Source organism: Quercus lobata, chromosome 11 (assembly GCF_001633185.2).
Source record: "Quercus lobata isolate SW786 chromosome 11, ValleyOak3.0 Primary Assembly, whole genome shotgun sequence".
Lineage (NCBI taxonomy): Eukaryota > Viridiplantae > Streptophyta > Magnoliopsida > Fagales > Fagaceae > Quercus > Quercus lobata.
In genome coordinates, this window is record NC_044914.1 from 55,652,210 (window position 1) to 55,679,066 (window position 26,857).

The window sequence follows — 26,857 nt, forward strand, 5'->3', positions numbered from 1 at the left end:
CCCCTGTACAAACTTTGTGCTATACTATATAGTATAAACGCTCCTCTGACTCCCTAATATATCAATCTGCAGCTGCCAATCATACGAATTTATGGCTTTTCATTGGAAGCACAAGCACTTCCTTTTCCTTGTCCATGCCATCAAATGTACCATGTGGCAGTCTATAGTGGTTTTGCATCAGAATTTTTAAATTTACTTGTGAATTGCATGTCATTTGTATACATTATATGCACATTTTGATACATGCACATGAGAGAGAGAGAGAGATGGGACATTTTATTGTAGAAGAAATATGTTAGAGAACATCAAGAAGTGAAAATTTGTCCTAGTAGGAAAGTTTATAATTCCGAAACATACATATTTAGCCCCATCTATTTTCTTGGCAAGTCTAAGCCCTTCAAATTTGTATTCTTATCTCCTAAGCTACTAAATCAAGTAATTCAATGCATGTTGCAAGGAACCCACCTATATGTATATATATTCACACTAGCATTAACAAGATCCCTCATTTCCAAGTCTCATCATCACATGGAGAACAACCCTCTTGTGCAATATCAGTGAATTGAACCCCTGAGTCATATGTCACCCCTGACTTCCAGTCAACAGGAAGGACATGTTGTGCCCAAATATACTTCCCGTCATACCCTGCTGTGATCACAAACCGGAATTGCAATGCCCCTGATGGCACTCTGCTTGTGTCCCAAACTGCCCCATAGTTGTGGCTCATGAAGCCCCAGTTTGAAGAACCAACCTATGAAGATTGCAATAACAATATTACATCAGTATGGACCTTAATATGAACATTTATTTAAAAAGTTAGGTAAATATAATATAAGCTTTTGGCTCACCTGAGCTACATCAACACCAACTATTTCTGTTTGACCTCCTTGATATAGAAATTTCACTGCCAAGTAATTTGGTTTTTGGCTTGATTCTTCCACTCGTACAGCCAAATTCTGATTTTTGTATTGACAAGGTACCCTGGTTTATGCAACCAAGAAGATCATATTATTGCCCAATGAAAGAAATTGAAAAAATATATATTTATTTTGAGTGATGCAAGGTTATTACAACTTTTACTATATTAATTTTATAAATTTGTGTGTCAATTTTTTAAACACAAGACAATTAAAAGAAAAAAAAAAAAGACATTTATGTAATATATAGTTTTTTTTTTTTTTGAATAAATTATGTAATATATAGTTGTTTTACCACAATTATGTTAATTTATAAGTATTTTATAGTGAAATTGAAAAATATGTACGGGTAGTATTTTTTATTTTCATGTACGGGTAGTATTTTTTATTTTCATAAGAATTGGACCGTTACTAACATTTAAAGTACTGATTTTTGTCCAAGGGGACAATGGCTGGGGCGCTGAGCCCATATTATTATTTAAGGTTGGTCCACATCTGGACTTTGATACATGGGGTAGGTGTAACACAACCACACACTAGAAGAAACTTTTTTAAAAAGTCAAATTGATTAATGTTTATGATTATGGCCTGAGAGTGAGAGCTAATATTAAAATTCAGTAGTATAGATAAGCTCAAATCTCTCAAAATTTGCTTACCTCTTGTATTCTACGTCGACAATCCCCAGTTTCAAAATGTCTTTGCCCATACCCTTCTGAGCCATGGCCATGAATGCTCTGCTGCTGACAACAAAGGCTGTTTGGTTATTCCGATTGAGATCAGTCAAAGTCACTATAGTTCCTTCTTTGGTACAATGACTTGTGTTCTTGCATCTTATCTGCCAAAAATGCCCCAATCAAAACAGAGTTTCCACAATCAGTAAGTCCACAAAGCTTTTCTCTGTAAGTTGTAACCACTTAAGTGTCAATGTGTCATGTAGTGATTAGTACCCATAAAAATAGCGTTTATGTTATGTTCATGTAAAAGTGATGTGAACAACATTACTCTAATCAGAATTTGACACATCAACCTTTCTTAAAAAAAGTTATGAGAAAAAGGAAAGTTTGTATAGGCACCTGAAAGCATGCACCACAGCCAGCTCCATCTTTGTAAAGAGAAGCCACACCAGCAGCAAGGTGTCCACTGTTGAAGCCTAATGCCAAGGAACCATACCCACAAGCCCCAGCTGCATTAAATCCACAAAACAAAAATTACCCACTTATTATTTCACAAAAATATCATCTGGGTCAATGCCAAATTTTGCTTTTCAAGATGAACAATCATCTGGGTATTAATCAAAACAACCAAACAAAAATTGGAAAAAATAGAAACAGAAGTAAAAGGATGGAACAATTTGAAGCTTACATGAAAGTGTTGAAGCTTTGGAGAAATAGGCAACCTTAGTTTTGTGGACACAACGATCACAAGCAGTTGAAGTTGAAATAAGAAAGAAGAGGAAGAAGCAAACAAAGAAAGCCATTGAGTTAGATATGTGTCAGGGATAAGAAAGGCATATAGCATATATAGGTGTATATATAGCTAGAGTCAACACAGTAGTAGTGTGGACTACAGGTCAGCATTTCCAAATAAAAAAGTTTGTCTATCTCTTTTTGTTTTTGTTAAAGACGTTTCTAATGCGTGGGGATGGGAATTAGGCTGTAGATAGGAAGAAAAACACGCGTTTTGCGGTGAGACAAAAAGAAAACAAATGGGATGGGGTCTCCCACCGACTCTCTTTCTATGGCTTAAAACAGCTGTGCTGTGAGAAGTGAGAACCTGAGAGTTGAGACTTTTGTGCTGTGTGAGATGCACCATTTATTTGTGTCTAACTGTAGTCTGTATATGAATGGTGAAATATGGATTCATGTTTATGAGGGACCGGACACACTTTTTGCACTTTGATATGTTTCCTCTTCCCAAATTTCTATTCCTCGGATCCTCACACTTGGTATTTGGGAAATGAAAATTGCAAACTATTCATGTAAAAGATGAATTACTTCTATATTACTTGATTACCCTTAAATTTGTTTACTTCTTTCTATCATTTTTTTAACATGTTTTTTCATAAACCTATCATGATTAGTGTATCTAATTAAAGGAGCGTAAATGATGGGCTCATAAGAAAGTAACGTTACTCTAATCATAATTTATTATTTTAACAAATTGTAAATAAATGTTATATAATTGTCTTTATCATTATTCAATTTTGATAGTTGCTCTTACAACTTAATAAGTAGGTGGGATTCGGTGTAGGATATTCAGATGTGAATTGTTTTTGGTGGATGAACTATTATTTTGAGAACATTGGTAATGATTATATTGAGATTTTATTTTTATTTTTTAAAAATATTTTCTATTTAAATAACAATTGGGAAGCTTATACATGACTCAAACCTATAGGCTAGATATAATTTAGCTAGGGAAAGAGTCTTCAAAGCTAAGTGTGGGTAGGAAGGTCAATTAAAAACATGGCATTTGGTGGTGCCTTTCTTTTGGGTGCTTACACGTTGGTTCAAGAACCAAAAGGAAAAAACATTTAAGGTGATCAAGTTTGGTGAATGTGATGATTCTTTTTTGTAAGTGGAAAGATAAGAACAAAGTCTACACAAATCCCATATGCAAAGCAAGAATATTGCCAAACGTGAACAGCTTTGGTGGTGAGAACATTCTCTGTTATTTATAATATTATTTAGGTCATCCTTCATTTTTTTTTTTCCCCGTTATTCTTATCATCCGTATAATTTTTCACTAACCGTATCTCAAGCTTTTCCATAGCCAATGCCAAGGTTTCAAATATTGCTTAAATTCATGCGTACGTATTAATACAGTGTCACTTACTCCAACAAAAAATAATCCTTTTGTGGCAAAAATAGAGAAATACTCAAAATTTCCCACTTTTACAAAATGTTAGCTATATATCTATAATGTCAAAACCTCCACCTTAGAAAAAAAGAAAAAAAAAGATAAAGTCAAATGTATTAAATAATTCACATATATTAATCCACATGATTCATTAAATTATTTTAAAAAGTCACATAACTATTAAATAGGTCATATAAATTAACATTTAATTCTTCATATAATGAGTTGCAAAATTTTTCCTTCAAATTGGTTTTGAGAAAAATTATATTTAGAAGAAATAATTATGATTATTATAAGGACGTACATATTCAATTGAATCAATCCTTTATTACAGGCATAATTATAGAAAAATTATGCAATCAAATCCATAGTAAAGTCTAGCCATGTTTCTTTACCACCATAATTTCCTCTCAATTTATAAGAGCAAAAGTTAAAGTTAATAAATGCGAAATGATTCTTACATGCACACACTAACACAATGGTACAGAAACACATTTTGTATTGAAATCGTGATTTAAAGTCAATTCTAAATTGTGATTTGAAGTCACGATTTCAGTGCAAAATGTGTGTATACAGCTGGGTGTCATAAACATGGCCCTTAATTAGAAGTTGAAATTCAACCATTGTTGATGGTTCTTTCCTCATCAGTCATCACTACCTCTCCTCACAAGCTGTTTTCTTTGTTCTTATCTTTGGTGTTTTTTCCAGATCTAGTCAAAGCTATTGGCGTTTTCAAAACTTACTCAAAAACAGGCTGCAGTTGCCATCATCATTCATCACTTGCGCCAATGGACTCTTGGGTGTATGCCACTATATGTGGTGGCAATATGCATCATCAACCAAAGCTTTAGGAGCCAGCTGCCTCACCAGGAAGGTGTGTTAACTTTTGTGTCAATCCAAAGAAGACGTGTTTGAGTTTTGTTGCGCACTTTATTAATAGCTCATTTGTTAAATTTTAATTGAAGTATGGTTGTACTTAAAAATATTACACTTTAAAAAAAGTATACATAAACAAATGAGTTATCTAAAAGAAAGAACAGCTAGCAAATAGATACCAAGTGAACCCACCATGCCTATAAATTTGCTGATATTAGTGTGTGTTTGGTTTAATCATTTGCTTATATAGTTTTTTAAAGTTTCTTTTTCTAACCTATAATAATATTTATCTTCTTCTTTTTTAGGAAAATAATAATATTTTATCTACTTTCAACAATCAAGTAAATAATTAAAGGATAAAGTTTTCCTTTAGAAATTTTTCTCTTTTTGTATTATGTGACCATTTATAAAACTATTTTATGTATATTAAACCATATGATTAGTTGATTTAAAAAAAAAATTATATGATTTGTTGAATTATTTTTACTTTAATCTAAGTATATATGTGTGTGAAGTTTCCTCTTAGAGACTTAAATCTCGGTCCTTTCTTCCCATCCTACAAGAACTTTATATTTATGGAGTGACTATCACGCCAATGGTGCACGATGGTAACTATTCACGTGACTATTTAAGAAATTTTCCTCAAAAGTGATGTAGAAGAAAACTTTATACATAATTAAGTCCAAACCAATACTTAATTAAACAAACCCCAAACCGAATATATATAGAGCAAGAAATATTCTAGCAATGATCATTTTTTTAGTTTTTACAAGCATTGAACGAACTTCATCAAAAGTTTGCATAACGGTCTAATTATAAAGAAGCTTATATATCTTGAGGAATACAAGGTAGAGCTTTAACATAGCAATAGATATGTGGGGACACTCAGACTAGCTTCTCTCTAACCCATGAGCAAGATCCTATGGTTATGACTCCCTTAATTTTTTTATTATTATTATTTTTTAAATCCTATGGTTATGACAAAAATGTCGGCTTTATTATTCTTTAAAAATAAAAATAAAAACTTATAACCCTTATTTCTCAAGAGTCAAGAAGGTCCCAATTGGCAGTAGAGGTTCTAGAAGAGCAAGATCCTATGGTTATGACTTCCATAATTTTTATTTATTTATTTTTTAAATCCTATGGTTATGACAAAAATATCAGCTTTATTATTATTTTAAAAAAGATTATAATTAATAACCCTTATTTATTTCTCAAGAGGGTCCCAGTTGGCTGTAGCAAGTGTATTACCAGGAAAAATCAGTGGGAGGTTTTTAGGGAGCTCTAACAATCATGATCCATGTGCAAGATATCACTTAGAAAATAGTCATTATGCTGCATTATCATCAAACTACCCTAATTTATCTAGTATTATTATTTAAATGCCCACTACATACATTGTCTCTAATCTATATATATATCAAATAATATGTGAAGCAGAGAGAAACTCAAATTGCAATTCTAAATTAGAACTCTAATTTTGTGCCATGTGTCTACAAATTATGTCATCATAATTACCTTTCTAATTGTTCAATTAAAATCAGAAATTGAAATTCAATTTTGTTTCATTTGGCTAAATATATGTGGCCCATTCTCATTAAAACCACTTCTATGCATCGGGTCAAGCTTTTTTTTTTTCTTGATTTTGCTGTCAAATGTGAAAACCAAATAGCCTATTTTTATAGCCGATGAAATCACTTATTTCACAAGAGACGGGGAGGGAGAGAGTCATAAGACACTGTGAAGGAGAGATTGAGGGCCACCACCATGTCAGATCATCTCCCACCTTCAACCCAGCCTCTTACCACCAATATATACTGCTTGAACCACTACTAATACAGGTATCTTTAAACAATAAAAATTGGTATCAAATATGATTTAGGTTTCGTTATTTTGGGTTGATTTTTATTAATTTAGGTATTTGAATGTCAATAGAGCTCAAACTTTCCCGTGCAAGTCGTATCTATCACCCTTCGGTAACTCATCTCTCTCTTTCATTCTCTATATACACAGATACCTACTATTTCTGTCTCTCTCTCTCTCTCTATTCTCTCAAAAGATGAGTATTGGAATTTCAGGAACCTCTGGAGGGAAAAATCATAGTAAAATCTTCTTCTTCCATTTCTCACTATGGTGTTCGTCTCACTGTCAATGGATCCGTCAATTTGCAGGTGGGTTTGAATCAGTCCTCCATTTGGTTTCCCAGAAAAAATGACGGAAAATATTGTTTTTAAACGAGATTTGTATTTTTTTCCTTCTTTCTCAGCAACCAAACAGAGCTACTTCTCTTTTCGTTTCTCTATCATAGTAAAATCTCAACTGAAATGCTTTTGTTTGTTTGAAGATTCGTGGAGGATCGACTAGAATTATTGAGTCCTTATATGGTGTTGTCGAGCCTATCTCCATTTTGTAAGTTCAATCTTTGAGAAGCCCTAATTTTGCAAAGTTCATATTTTGAAAGCATAACTCAATTATACCTTTCAGTTTATGTGAATTATGGTTCCTATATAATGTGTAATTGCGGTTTCTGTGTTTGTTTTTGGTCTAAGTTAATTGTGTTTGTGATGATTTGTGATGTAATAAACTATTAATATTAATAGCTATTCCATTGAGCTACTTAGTTGATTGTTTCTTTTATGATAGTTAGCTTTTATGTTTGCCTCATATGGAGATTTGTACAGATAATTTGTTTTCTCTTACTTCGAAACAGAAACAAGAGTACAGAGGTTAGACCTTCCGGGAAGATTGGTTCGGGTACAATAGAGGTACTACATCTCCGGAGAACTATTCTTTCTTTTTTTTTACAATTCTTTACTTTGAAATTGATAAATTACCAATTGTCACAAAAGTTTAAACAATTAGGAAATGGAAAATTCAATTACTTGACCATTATTTTCACACTCTCTCTTACATATGAACCATATTCTCTCTTGATAATTGGGGTCCAACACGAGATTTTTAAAAAAATTTAAATGAGTGGTAGAGTGGAGACAGGGTTCGAACTTAAGACCATGATGAATTATTGATTCTCCCAAAAACTTAAGTTATTAGGACATTGTGAATTTAGTCGTCTAATTAATATTCTACTAGACACAATATTATGATTACAAAAATGGTGCAGGAGAAGCACTACTGATGAAAGAGTTTAACTTTAAGGTCTTCTTTAATTGGCCTTTTCTATAGTTTATCTCTAGAAATGTGCAATGTTGTATCATTGGGTATTGGGACTCAAGTATTAGTTATAAGTCTCCTAGGTTCTACTATGGAAGCTCTCTCCTCCTCATGTGTGGTGCGAACTTCCCTTTTTACTCCCACCATGAATTTTGAATGCTTCTGTATAATTCTAAAATTTACTTAGTAACATATTTTCTAGCTTAAATGTTCTATCAGCCTCTCATAAAAAAAAAATAATAATTAAAGGGTTGAGTTACTTTTCTTCTCCTGTCTGGTTTACGTCTTTAGTAGCCTTATCTTTTCCACTCTCTTTCAAAGTCATGCTAAATGCATTTTGGTTTTGATCTTTGGTTTAGTTTGTTATTTGTTACAGATTTGTGAAATGCAAATTCCTATTGTATCCTCTGTAATTTATAATTGTTCATGTCTTGTGGTAGATACCATTTTCCATGTTTTTGAGACAACCAGAAAAAGACAACCTAGAAAGATTTTATGAGACCTTCCATGGAGCCAATATCAGTGCTCAAGTGAGTGTTTTTGTCTTGATAGAATCTCTGCAAGTTCACCTTTGTGTTGAAAGTACCATTTGTGTTTGTCTCTCTTTTTCCTCCCTTATTTAGGCATTGTTTTTCTTATACATTTAAGTGACAGTGGATGATTAACAACACTTTTGATAGTATCTGGTAACTGTAGATATAATAAGAGGATACCTACATAAAACATTATCTGCAACAGTGGTGTTCATAGTCGAAAGTGATAAAGGTATGATTCAGTCTTAGTCTTTCTTTTATGTTATCTAGATAATAAAATTAAATGTTTATCTTCTTTTTTTTCATGCATTTAAAAGGCCACATACTTGAATCTACTTCGGCATGATATTATATAAATATATATATATATATATATGTATGTATGTATATATGTATATATGTATTGTATATATATGTATATATGTATATATTTATATGTATATGTATGTATGTATGTATGTACTTTTTTTTCCTTACAAATAGCTCTGTTAAGTGCCTAATCTTAAATAAAAATAATGTGAATAACTAAACTCATGTTCAATCACTTCAGGTGTTGGATGACAGTGTGATTTGCACACAAGCGTGAAAACAACTTGGATCTTGGGTACAATCATTTTCTCTTTGCATCCACTTAATTAAGTAATTAGATAGAATAGTTATGAAAATCACAATTTCCTCTTATTCCATTGTCTAATTTTTGTTGTTTGAGCATTTAATTCCTAATTTTTTTTTTTTTTTTTGAATAATCCTTAATAGGTTGTTGCTGTTGCACTAAAGTGTGAAACAACCTAGGCATAATTTGACAACATGGCCACTAGGTAATGCCTTAGGCCGTGTAATATCTAATATTATCATTTTCATCATTTGCTATTTCCTCTATTATAGTGAATTGAAAAATTACATGAGTCTGCCTTTGTCTTCCTTGGTTCCCTCATCTTCTCAATTGGCAAAAGATAATGATTTTGCATTTATTAGAATATTAAATCTACACTTTCAAATTTAGCTTTCTATTAAGCATTATTCACCCCAGTTTGGATGTTATACTTATTTCTCATTTTCTTCAATGTCCTTGCAGTGAATTAATTATTGCTCCTTTTTTTCCCCTCTAATCTAGGTGCTCCTAGAACTCTTTTTGGTCTAAATTTCTACATAGATCTGCCAATTTGGTATGTCAAGACTTCATTTACACATTCTTCCTTTTTTATCTAAATTTTAATAACTATTACATGAACCATGTATGAGATAGAAAATGCTTTGCTCGATTGTGGAGCTTGGGTGATTTAGATATTGTCAAAAAGGCAATTGAAAGGCTTGAGTTTTTTGTTATGAAAACTAACAAACAACCCAAATACCATCTAGAGTCACAAAACTAACAAACCAGATAACACTAACCATAAAACATCTTTATGTTCTTTAACTATCAACTTAAGAATAAAAATTCTAATGATAAGCCTAGGAAATTAAATTATGAAAATAAGTTTAAAAAAAATTCACAATGGACTGTTTAGGCAGCACACTAGGAAGGTCTAATTGCACTAGAAGGAGGCCAGTAATAAACTTTTCAATTGTACTCCAACTTAGTTTTAACAATTTAACCTTCCATTATTGTATTGATAATTGCAATTTGGATAGCCAATTTTTTATCAGTAATATAATTTAACGTGAATTGGCGCATTGTAGATCCAGAAGGTATCCCAAATGCCTAAAAGTCGTTAAGGATGGGATAAAGAGAAAGCTCATGGCATTCAGGAAAAAAAAAACATTATTGGAAATTTTTAGTTTAAATTATTTGGTTTATGACATTGTCTATAACTATTTTATGTGGTTTATTACATTGTCAAGAACTATTTTATGTATTTTATGATTTCTAAATATTGAAAAGGTAATCTGAAAAATCAATATATTCATATTAGTTTAATGGATCACATGACCTATGAGCAAGGTTTTAGTAAGTTCACTAATAAGCTTGTGTAATATTTGATAGCATGTGCATCCTTTATTGCTGATTTTGGTATACTAAACTTTGGCTGAAACAAAAAGACTTAGGTTATGTAGCACAACAAAGGTTCACTATTATATGCTTGAAAAAAATTGATGATTATTGAATTTTTTTTATGGGTGATTATTAAAGCTTAATTTTTCTCACTAGAGGGCTTAAATATAGTCAACTAATTTTGATCATTTCATTTTCCTAACCTTTTGTATATTTTTTTACTTGCTTAAATTGCATGACATGTGTTCAAAATATTTTTCATTGCATACAAAAAATGATTGAAATTCAGTTGGATCTCAATTAGTTGAACCAATTAATAACCGCTTATTTTTTTAAGAGGTATTTTTTTTTTTTTACCCTATCCCTTCAACATTTACGTAATTTAGTTGTCTACATATTATTGGACGAAAATGGTCTTAGTCAATGGATTATGAAATTTTAGAGAATGTTTAGAATGTCAACCGATTAATAGCTAAAAAAGGTAAAATAATAATAATTAAATTTTATGTACGGATTTAATCTTTTGAAGGATTGAGAAGAATTATCAAAGAAACAAGATAATGAAATTACTTTCGTTGTGTACATATGTAATGTGAAAATATTTTTTAATCTTTTTAAGTACATTCTCATATTTTATTATAAAACATAATTATCCATAGGACAAAAACTAATATCCTATATGTTTAATAAACCATTATTAACATGAATAGGAACAATTGAATATTTCCTTGTGTAATAATATCATGAAAATTATTAAATAATCCAAGCTTAATATCAATAGCATCACTACAATTCAATTCCACGATTTGATCTAACCGAACACTTCACATGTCCAAATTCATTAAGAACCATTATCAATACAAAAAACTAGATACGTTTAACCATTTGCCTATCAAAATTCATGTATACTCAATTAAAGAGTCTAAAAACACATTATTATCATTTATTGTAATTTAATATGATCCTATGAATCTTTAAAAATCATTTTATTATAAATAGGGAATGAAATATTAGAACACTATTTCAAACCAAAAAGAAAAATATGAGTATTTTACAAAATCTTCCAAATGACATGTTGGTGGAAATATTTTCAAAGGTGGGAAATGATTCAGCAACACTATAATTGGGAAATATCAAGTTAAGGTATAACAAAACAAATTTTTTAGTGTATATATACTAATTATTTCCCTTTATATAAGTTATGAAATCTATTAATTCAATTCTTTCCTTTTTCTTAATCAGATGCAAAAGCTTCAACAAATTAACAAAAAAACAGATTAGTACTCCAAAGAATTCGACTCACTCCATATTTCAGTCACCCAATCCTACTAGATAACAAAGCAAAAAATTTGATTTTTTTCATGTTATGAAGCAAAGAATCCCCATGCACTACTCATAATGGGTACAAAAAAATACTTCCTGAATGAAGAAGTCGTTGAAGGAAAAATATTGATTGAAGAAGTTGTTGCATGTGGTGATTTTATTGCAACATATATTCATGGAGTCATGCTGCTTTGTGAATCGAATCCTAAAGGCATAAGTAACCTTTTGAAAGTTTTGAATGATGAACATGGAAATCATAGGCTTCTAAAATGCCAAAGAATACTTCGACTACTTGCTGCAAGAACCGCCATGTATCAAAGTCCAAACTTTCAAGCTTGCCAAAAATCTAAAATGGAACATTGGAACCGTGATGAACCGTATCCTTATGGTTATGAAGAATTTGTGGTTATGTGCAAGAGATGCTTGATCGACCTTGAAATGTTTAAGTTGGTGAATAGGTTTATTTAAGTTTGACAAAAAAAAAAAAAAATTAGTGTCCCTTTATATATTTTTAATAATAAAATGCAATATTCTCTTCTTCTTTTTTTCATTGTAGCATCACTTAAATAATAAAATGCAATATTCGTTTTTTTTTATTCACTGTTTTATCTAATGCTATCCTCCGTATGATAAACCAAAAAGAAAAAAAAAAAAGAAGACCAATTGCATCACTTAAATAATAAAATGCAATATATTTTTTTTCATTGTTTTATCTAATTCTATCCTCCATGTGATAAACCCAAAAAAACAAAAAAAATTGACCAACATTATTACTACAATTAACCATTCCCGTGCAGCACGGGTTACATACTAAATATATAGTCTATCAAATCAAATTGTATTCAAAATATTGAAAACAATGCTAACTCTTGGCCATGATGTGGCAACAATGCGACCACACTTACTGACGGCGCAGTGAGGACATTACAAAAAGAGAGAGTAATTTGCAGGAAAGTTGAATGTTTTGGAGGTGGAGAGGATATAATCATAGTAAAATGCTAAAGCTATCATCAAATACCAATTTTATTACAAACTACTTACAAGTTCACTAAGTAATTGTTAGAAACTTAGAATTGGCTAAAGAATTAAATTAACAATTTTCTAATAGTTAATATTTTGGGACGATCGGTAATTTATTATGGTATTAGGGTAGATAAATTTAGGTCTAAGAGTTTAAGATTTTTGAACAATTTAAAATTTATCACCATGTTTTCACATCAATAATATAATAAGTAAATTACCTTTTTCGTCTTATGTATAAAAGTTGATACATTTGTAATACTTATGTACAAAATTTGTTATATTCTTTTATATCACTAGTAATCAAATGGGATTTAAAAGATAAATGGTTGAACTCATATTATCCATAAGTAAAATTGTAAACGAGCCCAGTTTTGTCATATAATAAATGTTCAAATTTAGCTTGACAACAAAAGTCTAAAAGCTTGAGATTAGTTTGATTAATTAGTCAAGTCCAATTCGATCTCAACATCAAGTTCAAACTCGAACTTTATATCAAACTTTTAAAATTGAGATCTAACACAAGTATATTATCAAGTCCATATCAAGTTATCAAACCTATTTGGTTTGGATGAGGGGTCCAAACTCCCAATTGATTAAAGTTTTAGTGAGATATAGGTTTATTTGTTAAGCTTATATCAAGTATATTACTAAACCCATAAATGAGCCTAAACTTAGCTTGTTTTTTATTGAGCCCTAATGTTCACGAGCACTATTATTTAGAACCCTACTTAACTTGAAGTCAGAAAAGTGTCCCGTCAGACTACTCCAAAAACATATGTATTTATCTGATTTCATTCTATGTCCCACTTCTGTCATTCATCTTAGGAGTGTGCACAAACCGACTGATGTCGGCCCAACCAACCGGCGCCAACAATACCGCACCACTGCTAGAGCCAACCGATGGAGCTGAGGTCGGTGAAAGGAGGGGAAGTTCCGACGCCGATGTGGTACAGAAGTCTGAACGCAAGTCTAAAATCGATTCAAAAAACCGAACCGACTGATTAAAAAAAAAAAAATGAAAATGGCGACGTTTTGTGCACAACCTTAACCCTAACTCCCAGGTATAAATTCGTTATTTTCTCAGTCTTCCTCCTTAACTCTCTCAGTCTCTCTTTCGCCTTTGGGCTTTGCTGGGCAATGACTCTCCCTGAGTCATTGTCTGACATGTCTCTCTCTCATCGCCTAACCAGTCAAATATATGTATATATATTCACACTAGCATTAACAAGATCCCTCATTTCCAAGTCTCATAATCACATGGAGAACAACCCTCTTGTGCAATATCAGTGAATTGAACCCCCGAGTCATATATCACCCCCGACTTCCAGTCAGCAGGAAGGACATGTTGTGCCCAAATATACTTCCCATCATACCCTGCTGTGATCACAAACCGGAATTGCAATGCCCCTGATGGCACTCTACTTGTGTCCCAAACTGCCCCATAGTTGTGGCTCATGAAGCCCCAGTTTGAAGAACCAACCTATGAAGATTGCAATAACAATATTACATCAGTGTGGACCTTAATGTGAACATTTATTTTAAAAGTTTGGTAAATATAATATAAGCTTTTGGCTCACCTGAGCTACATCAACACCTACTATTTCTGTTTGACCTCCTTGATATAGAAATTTCACTGCCAAGTAATTTGGTTTTTGGCTTGATTCTTCCACTCGTACAGCCAAATTCTGATTTTTGTATTGACAAGGTACCCTGGTTTATGCAACCAAGAAGTTCATATTATTGCCAAATGAAAGAAATTGAAAAAATATATATTTATTTTGAGTGATGCAGCAATGCTAGGTTATTACAACTTTCACTATATTAATTTTATAAATTTATGTGTCAATTTTTTAAACACAAGGCAATTATAAAAATTAAAAATTTTAAAAAAAGACATTTATGTAATATATAGTTTTTTTTTTTTTTGAGTAAATTATGTAATATATAGTTGATTTACCACAATTATGTTAATTTATAAGTATTTTATAGTGAAATTGAAAAATATGTACGGGACAGCCTTCGGGACTTTGGGCTCTCCGGGACGGCCTTTGCCTCTGTCTACAAATTCAAGCACAGGCTGTTTGTATTGAATTAGATGCGAAAGCCGTAGTTGACGCCTTAAGCTCACAAAGCTGCATTAACACTGTTATCTACTCTATCATGGAAGATTGCAGGCACCTGGTTACTCAAATTCCCCAAACGAGAGTCAGACATGTGTACAGAGAAACCAATAGATGTGCAGACTTCTTAGCTAAAATAGGCACGGGCCTTCAGAATGATTTTGTTATATTTTCTAATCCACCTGTGGATCTGCTTTCTATTTTGGAGGATGATGTCTGTGGTGTTTCTGTAAACAGACTTTGTCCGGTTGTGTTGGCTGCTGTTTAGTTTTTAATATATTCCTTTTCTACAAAAATATATATATATATATATGTACGGGTAGTATTTTTTATTTTCATAAGAATTGGACCGTTACTAACATGTAATGTACTGGTTTTTGTCCAAGGGGACAATGGCTGAGGCGCTGAGCCCATATTATTATTTAAGGTTGGTCCACATCTGGACTTTGATACATGGGGTAGGGGTAACATAACCACACACTAGAAGAAACTTTTTTAAAAAGTCAAATTGATTAGTGTTTATGATTATGGCCTAAGAGTGAGAGCTAATATTAAAATTCAGTAGCGTCACTAAGCTCAAATCTCTCAATATTTGCTTACCTCTTGTATTCCACGTCGACAATCCCAAGTTTCAAAATGTCTTGGCCCATACCCTTCTGAGCCATGGCCATGAATGCTCTGCTGCTGATAACAAAGTCTATTTGGTTATTCCGATTGAGATCAGTCAAAGTCACTATAGTTCCTTTTTTGGTACAATGACTTGTGTTCTTGCATCTTATCTGCCAAACATGCCCCAATCAAAACAGAGTTTCCACAATCAGTAAGTCCAAAAAAGTTTTTCTTTGTATGTTGTAACCACTTGAGTGTCATGTAGTGATTAGTACCCATAAAAATAGCGTTTATGTTAGGTTCATGTTAAAGTGATGTGAACAACATTACTCTAATCACAATTTGACACATCAACCTTTCTTAAAAAAAGTTATGAAAAAAAGGAAAGTTTGTATAGGCACCTGAAAGCATGCACCACAACCAGCTCCATCTTTGTAAAGGGAAGCCACACCACCAGCAAGGTGCCCACTGTTAAAGCCTAATGCCAAGGAACCATACCCACAAGCCCCAGCTGCATTAAATCCACAAAACAAAAATTACCCACTTATTATTTCACAAAAATAACATCTGGGTCAATGCCAAATTTTGCTTTTCATGATGAACAATCATCTGGGTATTAATCAAAACAACCAAATAAAAATTGGAAAAAATAGAAAAAGAAGTAAAAGGACGGAACAATCTGAAGCTTACATGAAAGTGCTGAATCTTGGGAGAAATAGGCAACCTTAGTTTGGTGAACACATCGATCACAAGCAGTTGAAGATGAAACAAGAAGGAAGAGGAAGAAGAAGCAAACAAAGAAAGCCATTGAGTTAGATATGTGTCAAGGATGATTAAGGCATATAGCATATATAGGTGTATATATAGCTAGAGTCAAGTAGTAGTGTGCACTACAGGTCAGCATTTCCAAATAAAAAAGTTTGTCTATCTCTTTTTGTTTTTGTTAAAGACGTTTCTAATGCGTGGGAATGGGAATTAGGCTTTAGATAAGAAGAAAAACACGCGTTTTGCGGTGAGACAAAGAGAAAACAAATGGGATGGGGTCTTCCACCGACTCTCTGTCTATGACTTAAACAGTTGTGCTGTGAGAATTGAGAACCTGAGAGTTGAGACTTTTGTGCTGTGTGAGATACACCATTTATTTGTGTCTAACTGTCTATGAATGGTGAAATATGGATTCATGTTTATGAGGGGACACACTTTTTGCACTTTGATAAGTTTCCTCTTCCCAAATTTCTATTCCTCGGATCCTCACACTTGGTATTTGGGAAATGAAAATTGTAAACTATTCATGTAAAAGATGAATTTCTTCTATATTACTTAATAACCCTTAAATTTGTTTACTTCTTTCTATCATTTTTTTTAACATGTTTTTTCATAAACCTATCATGATTAGTGTGTATAATTAAAGGAGGGTAAATGATGGGCTCATAAGAAAGTGATGTTACTCTAATTACAGCTTATTATTTTAACGAATTGTAAATAAATGTTATATAATTGTCTCTATTATTATTCAATTTTGATGGTTGCTCTTACAACTTAATAAGTAAGTGGGATCCGGTGTAGGATATTTAGATGTGAATTGTTTTTGGTGGATGAACCATTGTTTTGATAACATTGGTAATGATTATATTGAGATTTTTTTTTTTTTAAAATATTTTCTATTTAAATAACAATTGGGAAGCTTACACATGATTCAAACCTATAGGCTAGATATAATTTATCTAGGGAAAGAGTCTTCAAAGCTAAGTGTGGGTAGGAAGGTCAATTAAAAACATGGCATTTGGTGGTGCCTTTCTTTTGGGTGCTTACACGTTGGTTCAAGAACCAAAAGGAAAAAACATTTAAGGTGATCAAGTTTGGTGAATGTGATGATTCTTTTTTGTAAGTGGAAACTACACAAATCCCATATGCAAAGCAAGAATATTGCCAAACTTGAACAGCTTTGGTGGTGAGAACATTCTCTGTTATTTATAATATTATTTAGGACATCCTTCATTTTTTTTTTTTTTTTTGTTATTATTATCATCCCTATAATTTTTCACTAACCGTGTCTCAAGCTTTTCCATAGGCATAGCCAATGCCAAGGTTTCAAATATTGCTTGAATTCATGCGTATTAATACAGTGTCACTTACTCCAACAAAAGATAATCCTTCTGTGGCAAAAATAGAGAAATACACAAAATTTCCCACTTTTACAAAATGTTAGCTACATGTCTATAATGTCAAAACCTCCACCTTAGAAAAAAAAGAAAAAGATAAGATAAAGTCAAATGTATTAAATAATTCATATATATTAATCCACATTAATTATTCATTAAATTATTTTAAAAAGTCACATAACTATTAAATAGGTCATATAAATTAACATTTAATTCATCATATAATGAGTTGCAAAATTTTTCCTTCAAATTGGTTTTGAGAAAAATTATATTTAAAAATAATAATTATGATTATTATAAGGAGGTACATGTTCAATTGAATCAATCCTTTACTGGCATAATTATAGAAAAATTATGCAATCAAATCCATAGTAAAATCCAACCATCTTTCCTTACCACCATAATTTCCTCTCAATTTAGGAGAGCAAAAGTTAAAGTTAATTAATGGGAAATGATTCTTACATATACATTTTGCATTGAAATTGTGACTTCATGTCACAATTCTAAATTGTGATTTGAGGTTAAATTGTAACTTGAAGTCACGATTTCAGTGCAAAATGTATGTATACAGTGGTGTGTCTTAAACATGGCCCTTAATTAATTAGAAGTTGAAATTCAACCATTGTTGATGGTTCTTTCATCATTAGTCATCACTACCTCTCTTTCACAAGCTGTTTTCTTTGTTCTTATCTTTGTCTTTGGTGTTTTTTCCAGATCTAGTCAAAGCTATAGGCGTTTTCAAAACTTAAAAACGGCTGCAGTTGCCATCATCATTCATCACTTGCGCCAATGGACTCTTGGGTGTATGCCACTATATGTGGTGGCAATATGCAGCATCAATCAAAGCTTTAGGAGCCAGCTGCCCTCACCAAGAAGGTGTTGTAACTTTTGTGTCAATCCAAAGAAGACGTGTGTGAGTTTTGTTGCGCACTTTATTAATAGCTCATTTGTTAAATTTTAATTGAAGTATGGTTGTACTTAAAAATATTACACTCTAAATAAAGTACACATAAACAAATGAGTTATCTAAAAGAAAGAACAGCTAGCAACAATTAAGTAAATAATTAAAGGATAAAGCTTTCCTCTTAAAAAAAAATTCTCTTTTTCTAATTTTCTCTTTTGTATTATGTGACGGTTTATAAAATCATTTTATGTATATTAAATCATATGATTAGTTGATTCTTAAAAAAATTCATATAATTCGTTAAATCATTTTTATCTTAATCTAAATGTGTATGTATGTAAAGCTCTCTGGCCTCTTGAAAACTTGAAGCTCGACACTTGCCTCTCACCATACAATAACTTCTTCTTTTTTTTAGAGATAATTACAACATGCTGCTAACCTCGCAGCTCGAACCCTTTCCTCCCTAGACCCCCAATTCAGCTACAAGGCCTTTGGCCACCATACAAGAACTTTATATTTGTGGAGTGACTACCATACCAATGGCGCACAGTGATAAAAGAAAACTTTATACATAATTAAGTCCAAACAAACACTTAATTAAACACAAACCCCAAACCGAATATATATAGAGCAAGAAAAATTCTAGCAATGATCGTTTTTTTAGTTTTTACAAGCATTGAATGAACATCATCAAAAGTTTGCATAACGGTCTAATTATAAAGAAGCTTATATATCTTGAGGAATACAAGGTAGAGCTTTAACATAGCAATAGATATGTGGGGACACTCGGACTAGCTTTTCTCTAACCTATAAGAGCAAGATCCTATGGTTATGACTCCCTTAATTTTTTTTTTTTTTTTTTAAATCCTATGGCAATGACAAAAATGTCGGGTTTATTATTCTTTAAAAATAAATAAAAATAAAAACAAAAACTTATAACCCTTATTTCTCAAGAGTCAAGAAGGTCCGGCCAATTGGCAGTAGAGGTTCTAGAAGAGCAAGATCCTATGGTTATGACTCCCATAATTTTTTTTTTTTTTTTTAAATCCTATGGTTTTGACAAAAATATCAACTTTATTATTATTTTAAAAAAGATTATAACTTATAACCCTTATTTATTTCTCAAGAGGGTCCCAGTTGGCTGCAGCAAGTGTATTACCAGGAAAAATCAGTAGGAGGTTTTTAGGGAGCTCTAACAATCATGATCCATGTGCAAGATATCACTTAGAAAATAGTCATTATGCTGCATGATCATTAAACTACCCTAATTTGTCTAAAATTATTATTTAAATGCCCACTAAATACATTGTCTCTAATAATATATAGTCGACCAAATCAAATTGTATTCAAAATATTGAAAACAATGTTCCTCTTGGCCATGATGTGGCAACAACTAAGTGCAAGTTTATGCGACCACACTCACTGACGGTGCAGTGAGGGCATTACAAAAAGAGTGAGTAATGGAAAGTTGAATGTTTTGGACGTGGAGAGGATATAATCATAGTAAAATGCTAAAGCTATCATCAAAACCAATTTTATTACAAAAAAAAAAAACTTAGAATTGGCTAAAGAATTAAATTAACAATTTCCTAATAGTTAATATTTTAGGATAATCGGTAATTTATCATGGTATTAGGGTAGATAAATTTAGGTCTAAGAGTTTAAGCTTTGTGAACAATTTAAAATTTATCATCCATGTTTTCACATCAATAATATAATAAATAAATTACCTTTTTCATCTTGTGTATAAAAGTTGATACATTTGTAATGCTTATGTACAAAATTTGTTATATTCTTTTATATCACTAGTAATCAAATGGGATTTAAAAGATAAATGGTTGAACTTATATTACCCAGAAGTAAGATTGTAAACAAGCCCAGTTTTGTCATGTAATAAATGTTCAAATTTAGCTCGCATGACGACAAAAGTCTAAAAGCTTGAGATCAGTTTGATTAATTAGTCAAGTCCAGTTTAATCTCAACATCAAGCTCAAACTCGAACTTAATATCAAACTTTTAAAATTGAGATCTAACACAAGTATATTAGCAAGTCCATATCAAACTATCAAACCTATTTGGTTTAGATGAGCGGTCCAAACTCCCAATTGATTAAAGTTTTAGTGAGATATAGGTTTATTTGTTAAACTCATATCAAGTTTATTACTAAACCCATAAACGAGTCTAAACTTAGCTTGTTTTTTATTGAGCCCTAATGTTCATGAGCACTATTATTTAGAACCATACTTAAATTGAAGTCAGAAAAGTGTCCCTTCAGACTACTCCAAAAACATATGTATTTATCTGATTTCATTCTATGTCCCACTTCTGTCATTCATCTTGTATCAATCCTTTGTTACATCTCCAGTATGCTGCTAATCCTAGCTAGCTAAGCTTCAACCTAAAAGCCAGCTCAACCAAAAAGTAGGTGAGATGCCATTTGTGTTCTAATCCAATTGCTAAGGTACAAACATTACAAATAAAAATCGTGAGTACAGATCCTCATTTTGAGGGAGTCTGAACTTTTAGTGGACTGATGAGGTTTTTGTCCACAACCCAGCTCAAAACAGTAAAATAGCTGGAGCAACTCTATTATTTTTCATCGAGGAAGTGAATAAATGGCAATCAGTTCAAGTATTCAATAAAGTCAAAATAGTCTCATGAAAATTTCAGTGCTGTAACGCGTGCTATTACTTGCATGCAACTAAAACCCCAACATGATAACAATACCTTCAGACTCAGTTTTAGGTTAGATTTTGATCAGTTAATTACTAAGAAAGTTGGATATCCCAAGCTAGGTGGGAAATCCCATTTTTTCACAAGTCTGCTTCAAAACCCACTTGGTGAGTTTTAGAAATATTACAGTGCTTTATCTTAATTTCAACAAGCATATATATAGGTGTTTCAGCAGTATGCACATATTGCTTTGAAGACATGCATTAGAGAGACACTAAGTGGTTTTTGAAGACATTCAGGTATAAAGTTTGTAGTAAACAGATATTATAGAAGCAGACATTAGAGAGACAATCACTTAGAGAGTGCTGAAGAAAGACATGAGGAAATTAAGTAAAATAAATAAATAAAATAAAAATACAGTACTAGTCCTCGCCAAACGTTATGCTTCTGTTTAGAATCCTGGCAATTGATATTGTGTCATCAGGCTCATTATTGATAATAAATTAGTAAGACTGATCAAATTTGCCATTGTCTGTTTCTGAATAAAAAATAAACCGACATTGTCTAATTAATTAGAACAAAACCATGCTCAAGGACTAGTCTAAGATTATTTTTGTAAATGCCCTAAGGTATTACACTTTCTCAAACACATTCATAATAAAACATTTATGGAAGAAGCTCAGTAGAACTATTGGCCATTAATTTTGGAAACAGTTTATAATTAAAACTTCGAAGAAATTAATTCAAACCTTTTGTATCAACTGGCACAAACAATGATCATCTCGGTCCAAGGTAATAGGGGCTAAGTTTTTAAGTTATATAAGATTAAGAGTTTTGTGATTCAATGATAATTTTTTTTTTTTTCATGAAGAAAAATTTGTGTACAAATCCCCTTCCCAACATGCATGTTCTAAAAAAAATTAAATCACTAAAAATTAAGACTAAGCAATATTTGTTGATTTAATAAGTTTAGTTTTTTTATCATTAAATAAGAGATTCATGATAAAATTTTGTTGGCAGCATGAGAAAATAATTTTTAAGAAAATGGAAATCGTTAATGGACAAAAATAATAATAATAATAATATCGGAATCTATATACACAGAAGTATAACAATCCCAATCCCATTTATTTGTTTCATTTTTCGTGAAGAAGATGAAAAATATTTAAATGCTAATTCAATATTCAGAATTGGATGCCTTCAATTTTTCAAGTTCTCCAATTTTCCTGTATATGTGGCAACTGTTAATCTCATCATTAATTTGACATATTTTTGAGATGTATGCAGTATCCTAGTCACATAATTATTGTACATGTGTTATATTTTGATTATTTTCTACATGATTGTTTATCACGTACTTGTTATGTCCTAAACATTATTTTTTTAATGTTACAGACTCCGGTTGTTGCTCTTGGTTAACGACTAAGTGGTTATTATGTCAAAAATATCAAATGTAATCTTACTTTTTAAAATCAACTAAGGCACATTTCATTCTCAAAAAAAAAAAAAAAAAAAAAAAAAAAAAAAAAACTAATGCACATTTAAACCTGTGTTTTGCTCTAATTTTTTTTTTACTATATATTGTCTTAATGAGCTTCCCCTTTGGCATTCAAACCTTCAAATTGGTCCTACTCCTAGTATAATTGTTGATTTTTATCCCGAGAATAACTAGCAGTTCCCTGCGCAACAAATTCCCACCATGAGGCAATCCCTCTTTGACAAGGTTTTCCTCTTCTGAATTTTTTTTTTTTTTTTTTTACCCAAATAAACATTGTAGTAATTTTTACTTCATATGGTTAACCCATCTTATGTATTTGGCTCCATTTTTTTTTTCTTTCTTTTTGTTTTATTTTTATTTTTTTACATCTTATTGACTATATAGGAAATAAGGTTTTTTTTTTTTATACTTTGCTAGCCACATCAGTTGGTACTCTCATAAACTTTGAAGAAATTATTTCAACAGTATGTCCTTCTTGATACCATTGTGATCTGTAAGCAAGTGTTTCAATTTATTAAAATATTCTTTTCCTTTTGATTTAAATCTTCACGCCTGAATGGTAACTTTCATAATTGCTATATATAGTATATTATTAATGTCATTTCATCTTGATAAGAATTTCGTGCAGTTTGAAAATTAGTTCTAACTAGTCACAAACCCGTGCTATGCACGGGAACCTACCTATTTGTAAGGTAGATTAAAATAATTTTATAAAAAATTTAAGAAACTACACTCTTGCATGATTTGCTCTTGTATGACTTCAATTTGTGTTACAATTTAATGAAGAAGCTATTACTTGAACGTGCAATGAATTATAAAAAATTTGTCAGAAAATTTCAAATACTGCAAAAAATAACTCAAAAATCTAGATATTAAAACTTCTGAAAGACCAAAAAATATTAAAGAATCAAATGATTCACTACTTAGAAATTATTGAAACAAAACAAAATATATGTGACTAAACAATAGAGAAATATAAGAGAAGGATGGGGTACATTTGAAATAATAATTTCAATTATTGCAAGATTTTTTATCTCGTAAAAAACACTTAAAGAGAGTTTGTGATTCATTTACGAAAATTACATTTTAAAAAATACATGAAAAACCATAAAATAAAATTTTTTTTAACAAAATAAAGGAGAAGAAAATAATATAAGAAGAGCTTATACCTCTACTCAACTTTAAAAAAAAAAAGTGTATATATATATTGTAAGGACACGATTCCTGCGCGGCCCAGTGACATTTTTGGGTTCACGCGGGAGAGATCCCTCACAATACAATTTGTAGAGAGTGGGCTTGAAAAGCTTGGACTTGGTCACGGGGCGATGGTCCGGTCTGGATTTCAGAAAGGTCCCTGTGGAAAATGGACTGGGCCTAAACGTTTAAAGCCCTGCCATGCTGCCACTTCTGAGAATGGGCTCCTCGGACTTGATCCGAGGACCCTTGTGATCCTTTCCGGCTGTCCAACGGAGGACCTTCTCTGTTCTGTGCATGGATCGTTCCGGCGATCTTATTCATGAAGTCTTTCTTTTTTCTCCCCCCCCCTCTAGATTCACTTACTTTTCCTTTTATACTAGCGTGCATTCGATATCCTTCGTCCACGTGTAGGGTCAGTTTTTACAAATACTGACATTGGTCCCATCAGTCTAATCCCGGAATTGTTGGGGATGACTTGATAAAGCTGCAGAGTACGGTTCTGTCAGGCATTGGGCCTTATCTAGAAGGGTATTTAGGGTAATCGCCCCAAGGTATTTTGGATTTCCTTACGAATTTATCCCTTTATTCTGGGCGGATTATGGGCCTGCCGAGGACTAGACTGTCCTCGGCTGCCTCCCAAAATTGGTCTGTGCTCTGCGTCATGGAGCTTGGGCCACAGTTCTCCTCGGATTGGGCCCTCGGACTCTCTAAGGGCAAATGGGCCTGGTCCACGAATTGTTGGGCCCCACAATAGCCCCTCAAAACCCTTCTATCCGAATTCCGGATTGGAAAGGAGGGTTTTGGCAAACCCGGGCCCTTAATATGGCCCATTTAGCTTGATCCCGCATTTATGTGAGCGGTTTCCCAGGAAGTTAGGCAGTTTTTGAGGGATTCCTTTTAATCCGCTCGGAATCTGCTCCTGCCGCTTGGATGTCCCAGACGCGCCCTTAATGAATCCCCTTAACGAGGCTCATTTATATCCGGCGGCTCGTTTGATAAGGTGGAGAAGTGGAACGGACGCCTCTTTTTTCTTCAGATTCTTTGGGAAGGTTGAATGCATTTAATGCCATCCGTTCTGCTCTTCCTATAAGAAGGCAGGCAGGAGGCCATCACCTTCGTACTAACTCCCTTCTATTCTTCTGAGATCGCAACAAATGATGAAGAAATCGTGCCCCTCCTCTAGACACCATATTCTGATAAAGCTTGAAATGGCTCAATCAGGGCAAGGGTGGCGCAGACTTAAGATCCGTCCCGCCTCTCTTTTAGCCAAAATCCGAAGCAGGGGCTCACCACGCCGAACTCTTGGCGTGACTGAGTCGAGAATACCCAATATCAGCACCACCCGGCTCCTCACGAGCGTACCTAATATGGCACCAACGTGTTAGGAGTCAGGGCTGAGGCAGGGGCTAAGTGCTTCTGCTTCTCCCTCTTTTGCTCCTTGGTGCCCTCCTCCACCTTCCTCTTATAGTCTTCCCAGCACCAGTTCCGCCTTGGTGCCTTCTCTTTTCCCTCTTTTGCTCCTTTTCTTTCTTTTCATCTCTTCTCTCTTCTTCTCTTCCTTCTTTACTCATGTCCTCCATCTTCCTCATCCATCTCCTCCATCTTCTTCATTGATTTCTTCCTTACTATTTCCTTCTCCTTCAATTCTTCTTCCTTCTCCTTCGATTCCTTTCCCTTGTTCTTCATCCTTTTCCGAAGAAGGTTCTTATCATGATATGAGCAATATTGAGGCAGAGACTGAAGAGACCTTGAAGATGAGTTTAAAAGAAGCCTGACTGCTTACTTCTCTGTACTGCGAATGTTATCGTTGCTTCAGCAGTCCTCCTTTTGTATAGGCTTGTTTGAGCCCTTTTTTGTACATTGTAATAATCTCTTATATTAATAAAAGTGTTTATTATTTCATTTTGCATATTCCGTTTATGTTTTTGTATATTGGTAAATGCTGCTCGGCTCAATGAGAAAGTATCTAAACCGATGACAACTAAGACCAAAATACTTGATAATAAAAAGATGTTGCCATAACTCTAATATAAGTGTTTGGCCCAATAAGGCCGACCAGTGAAAAGTAATGATTACCCATGCTGGCCGAGGAGAGAACTGGAGGCTTGATGCCGTGTTTGGGTCCGAGGACCATACAAGGCCTTGATTCTATCCAAAACTCGTAATAATAATAATTTTTATACTTGGTTTCCCCATAGGCTTGAGTCCGAGGACCATGCAAGGCCTTGGTTCAGTCCATAACTTGTAATAATAATAGTTTTTATACTTGGTTTCCCCATAGGCTTGAGTCCGAGGACCATGCAAGGCCTTGGTTCAGTCCATAACTTGTAATAATAATAGTTTTATACTTGGTTTCCCCATAGGCTTGAGTCCGAGGACCATGCAAGGCCTTGGTTCAGTCCATAACTTGTAATAATAATAGTTTTATACTTGGTTTCCCCATAGGCTTGAGTCCGAGGACCATGCAAGGCCTTGGTTCAGTCCATAACTTGTAATAATAATAGTTTTATACTTGGTTTCCCCATAGGCTTGAGTCCGAGGACCATGCAAGGCCTTGGTTCTGTTTTATTCCCTCTCCTTAGGTATCCCGTACGCGGCCGGGCAGGAGGTTGTCCTCGGCATTAGTTATTACCCGGCGTGGGCCGTAGTCCGTGGGCCATCATGTAGCAAGGGCATGGGCCGCGAATTTACTAGGCCCACAGATCAGGAGATATTTCCATAGTCTTTGGCCACGCGGTACTTTTGGGTGTCCCGATGTTCGAGGTGCACCTCCACGAGGCTCCTTTAGTCTTGTCGTTGCAGAGGTTTGTTGGAAGTCGAGCTGGAGACGTTTTGTCTGTAGCGTTCCTTGGGAAGCTGCGCTAATTAAATGCCACCACCCTATCTCCTCAAATAAATAAGAGAGCAAGTTTCTTTGCCTAGGCACCAGCTCCTTAGTCTCCCCCTTCAGCTTCCTCCCGCAGTAAGTCATGTTTGAGACGAGGGTCGGGGAAGAAAAA

The 26,857-nt window shown here is 33.1% G+C and overlaps 2 protein-coding genes and 2 long non-coding RNA genes across 7 annotated transcripts; 2 read left to right on the forward strand and 2 right to left on the reverse strand.

The window, feature by feature from the left end:
• Window positions 1–274: 274 nt before the first annotated feature.
• LOC115968995 (expansin-like A1) lies at window positions 275–2,432 on the reverse strand. Its single transcript, XM_031088552.1, has 5 exons — window positions 2,280–2,432; window positions 1,991–2,100; window positions 1,574–1,752; window positions 849–981; window positions 275–751 (listed from the first exon to the last, which is right to left on the reverse strand). Exons 1-5 carry the CDS (start codon window positions 2,392–2,394, stop codon window positions 506–508), a joined length of 783 nt encoding a protein of 260 aa, XP_030944412.1. The 5' UTR covers window positions 2,395–2,432; the 3' UTR covers window positions 275–505.
• Window positions 2,433–6,577: 4,145 nt separating this feature from the next.
• Window positions 6,578–7,011, forward strand: LOC115968997. Its single transcript, XR_004086841.1, has 3 exons — window positions 6,578–6,628; window positions 6,731–6,823; window positions 6,997–7,011. It is a non-coding gene; the product is annotated as an uncharacterized LOC115968997 (long non-coding RNA).
• Window positions 7,012–8,265: 1,254 nt separating this feature from the next.
• On the forward strand, window positions 8,266–12,153 carry LOC115968996. 4 transcript variants are annotated; one of them, XR_004086839.1, is made up of 6 exons: window positions 8,266–8,353; window positions 8,504–8,588; window positions 8,907–8,960; window positions 9,113–9,174; window positions 9,471–9,522; window positions 10,037–10,108. It is a non-coding gene; the product is annotated as an uncharacterized LOC115968996 (long non-coding RNA). The 4 variants fall into 4 exon arrangements; XR_004086838.1 differs by lacking the exons at window positions 8,266–8,353; window positions 10,037–10,108 and adding an exon at window positions 11,592–12,153 and having other exon boundaries at window positions 8,398–8,588; XR_004086837.1 differs by lacking the exon at window positions 8,266–8,353 and having other exon boundaries at window positions 8,398–8,588.
• A 1,004-nt stretch (window positions 12,154–13,157) lies between these two features.
• On the reverse strand, window positions 13,158–16,268 carry LOC115968994 (expansin-like A1). Its single transcript, XM_031088550.1, has 5 exons — window positions 16,115–16,268; window positions 15,826–15,935; window positions 15,416–15,594; window positions 14,273–14,405; window positions 13,158–14,175 (listed from the first exon to the last, which is right to left on the reverse strand). The coding sequence occupies exons 1-5, from the start codon at window positions 16,230–16,232 to the stop codon at window positions 13,930–13,932; spliced, it is 786 nt and encodes a 261-aa protein (XP_030944410.1). The 5' UTR covers window positions 16,233–16,268; the 3' UTR covers window positions 13,158–13,929.
• Between the last annotated feature and the right edge of the window lie 10,589 nt (window positions 16,269–26,857).

What these genes read in the sequence shown, in the direction of transcription:
- LOC115968995 (XM_031088552.1), bottom strand. Translation starts at nt 2,394, where the DNA reads ATGGCTTTCTTTGTTTGCTTCTTCCTCTTCTTTCTTATTTCAACTTCA. An exon ending in CAAAGCTTCAACACTTTCAT is followed by an intron (nt 2,101 to 2,279) that starts GTAAGCTTCAAA and finishes GATTTAATGCAG; the next exon opens with CTGGGGCTTGTGGGTATGGT. An exon ending in GTCGACGTAGAATACAAGAG is followed by an intron (nt 982 to 1,573) that starts GTAAGCAAATTT and finishes TGCATAAACCAG; the next exon opens with GGTACCTTGTCAATACAAAA.
- LOC115968994 (XM_031088550.1), bottom strand. Translation starts at nt 16,232, where the DNA reads ATGGCTTTCTTTGTTTGCTTCTTCTTCCTCTTCCTTCTTGTTTCATCT. An exon ending in GTTGTGGTGCATGCTTTCAG is followed by an intron (nt 15,595 to 15,825) that starts GTGCCTATACAA and finishes CATGTTTGGCAG; the next exon opens with ATAAGATGCAAGAACACAAG. An exon ending in GTCGACGTGGAATACAAGAG is followed by an intron (nt 14,406 to 15,415) that starts GTAAGCAAATAT and finishes TGCATAAACCAG; the next exon opens with GGTACCTTGTCAATACAAAA.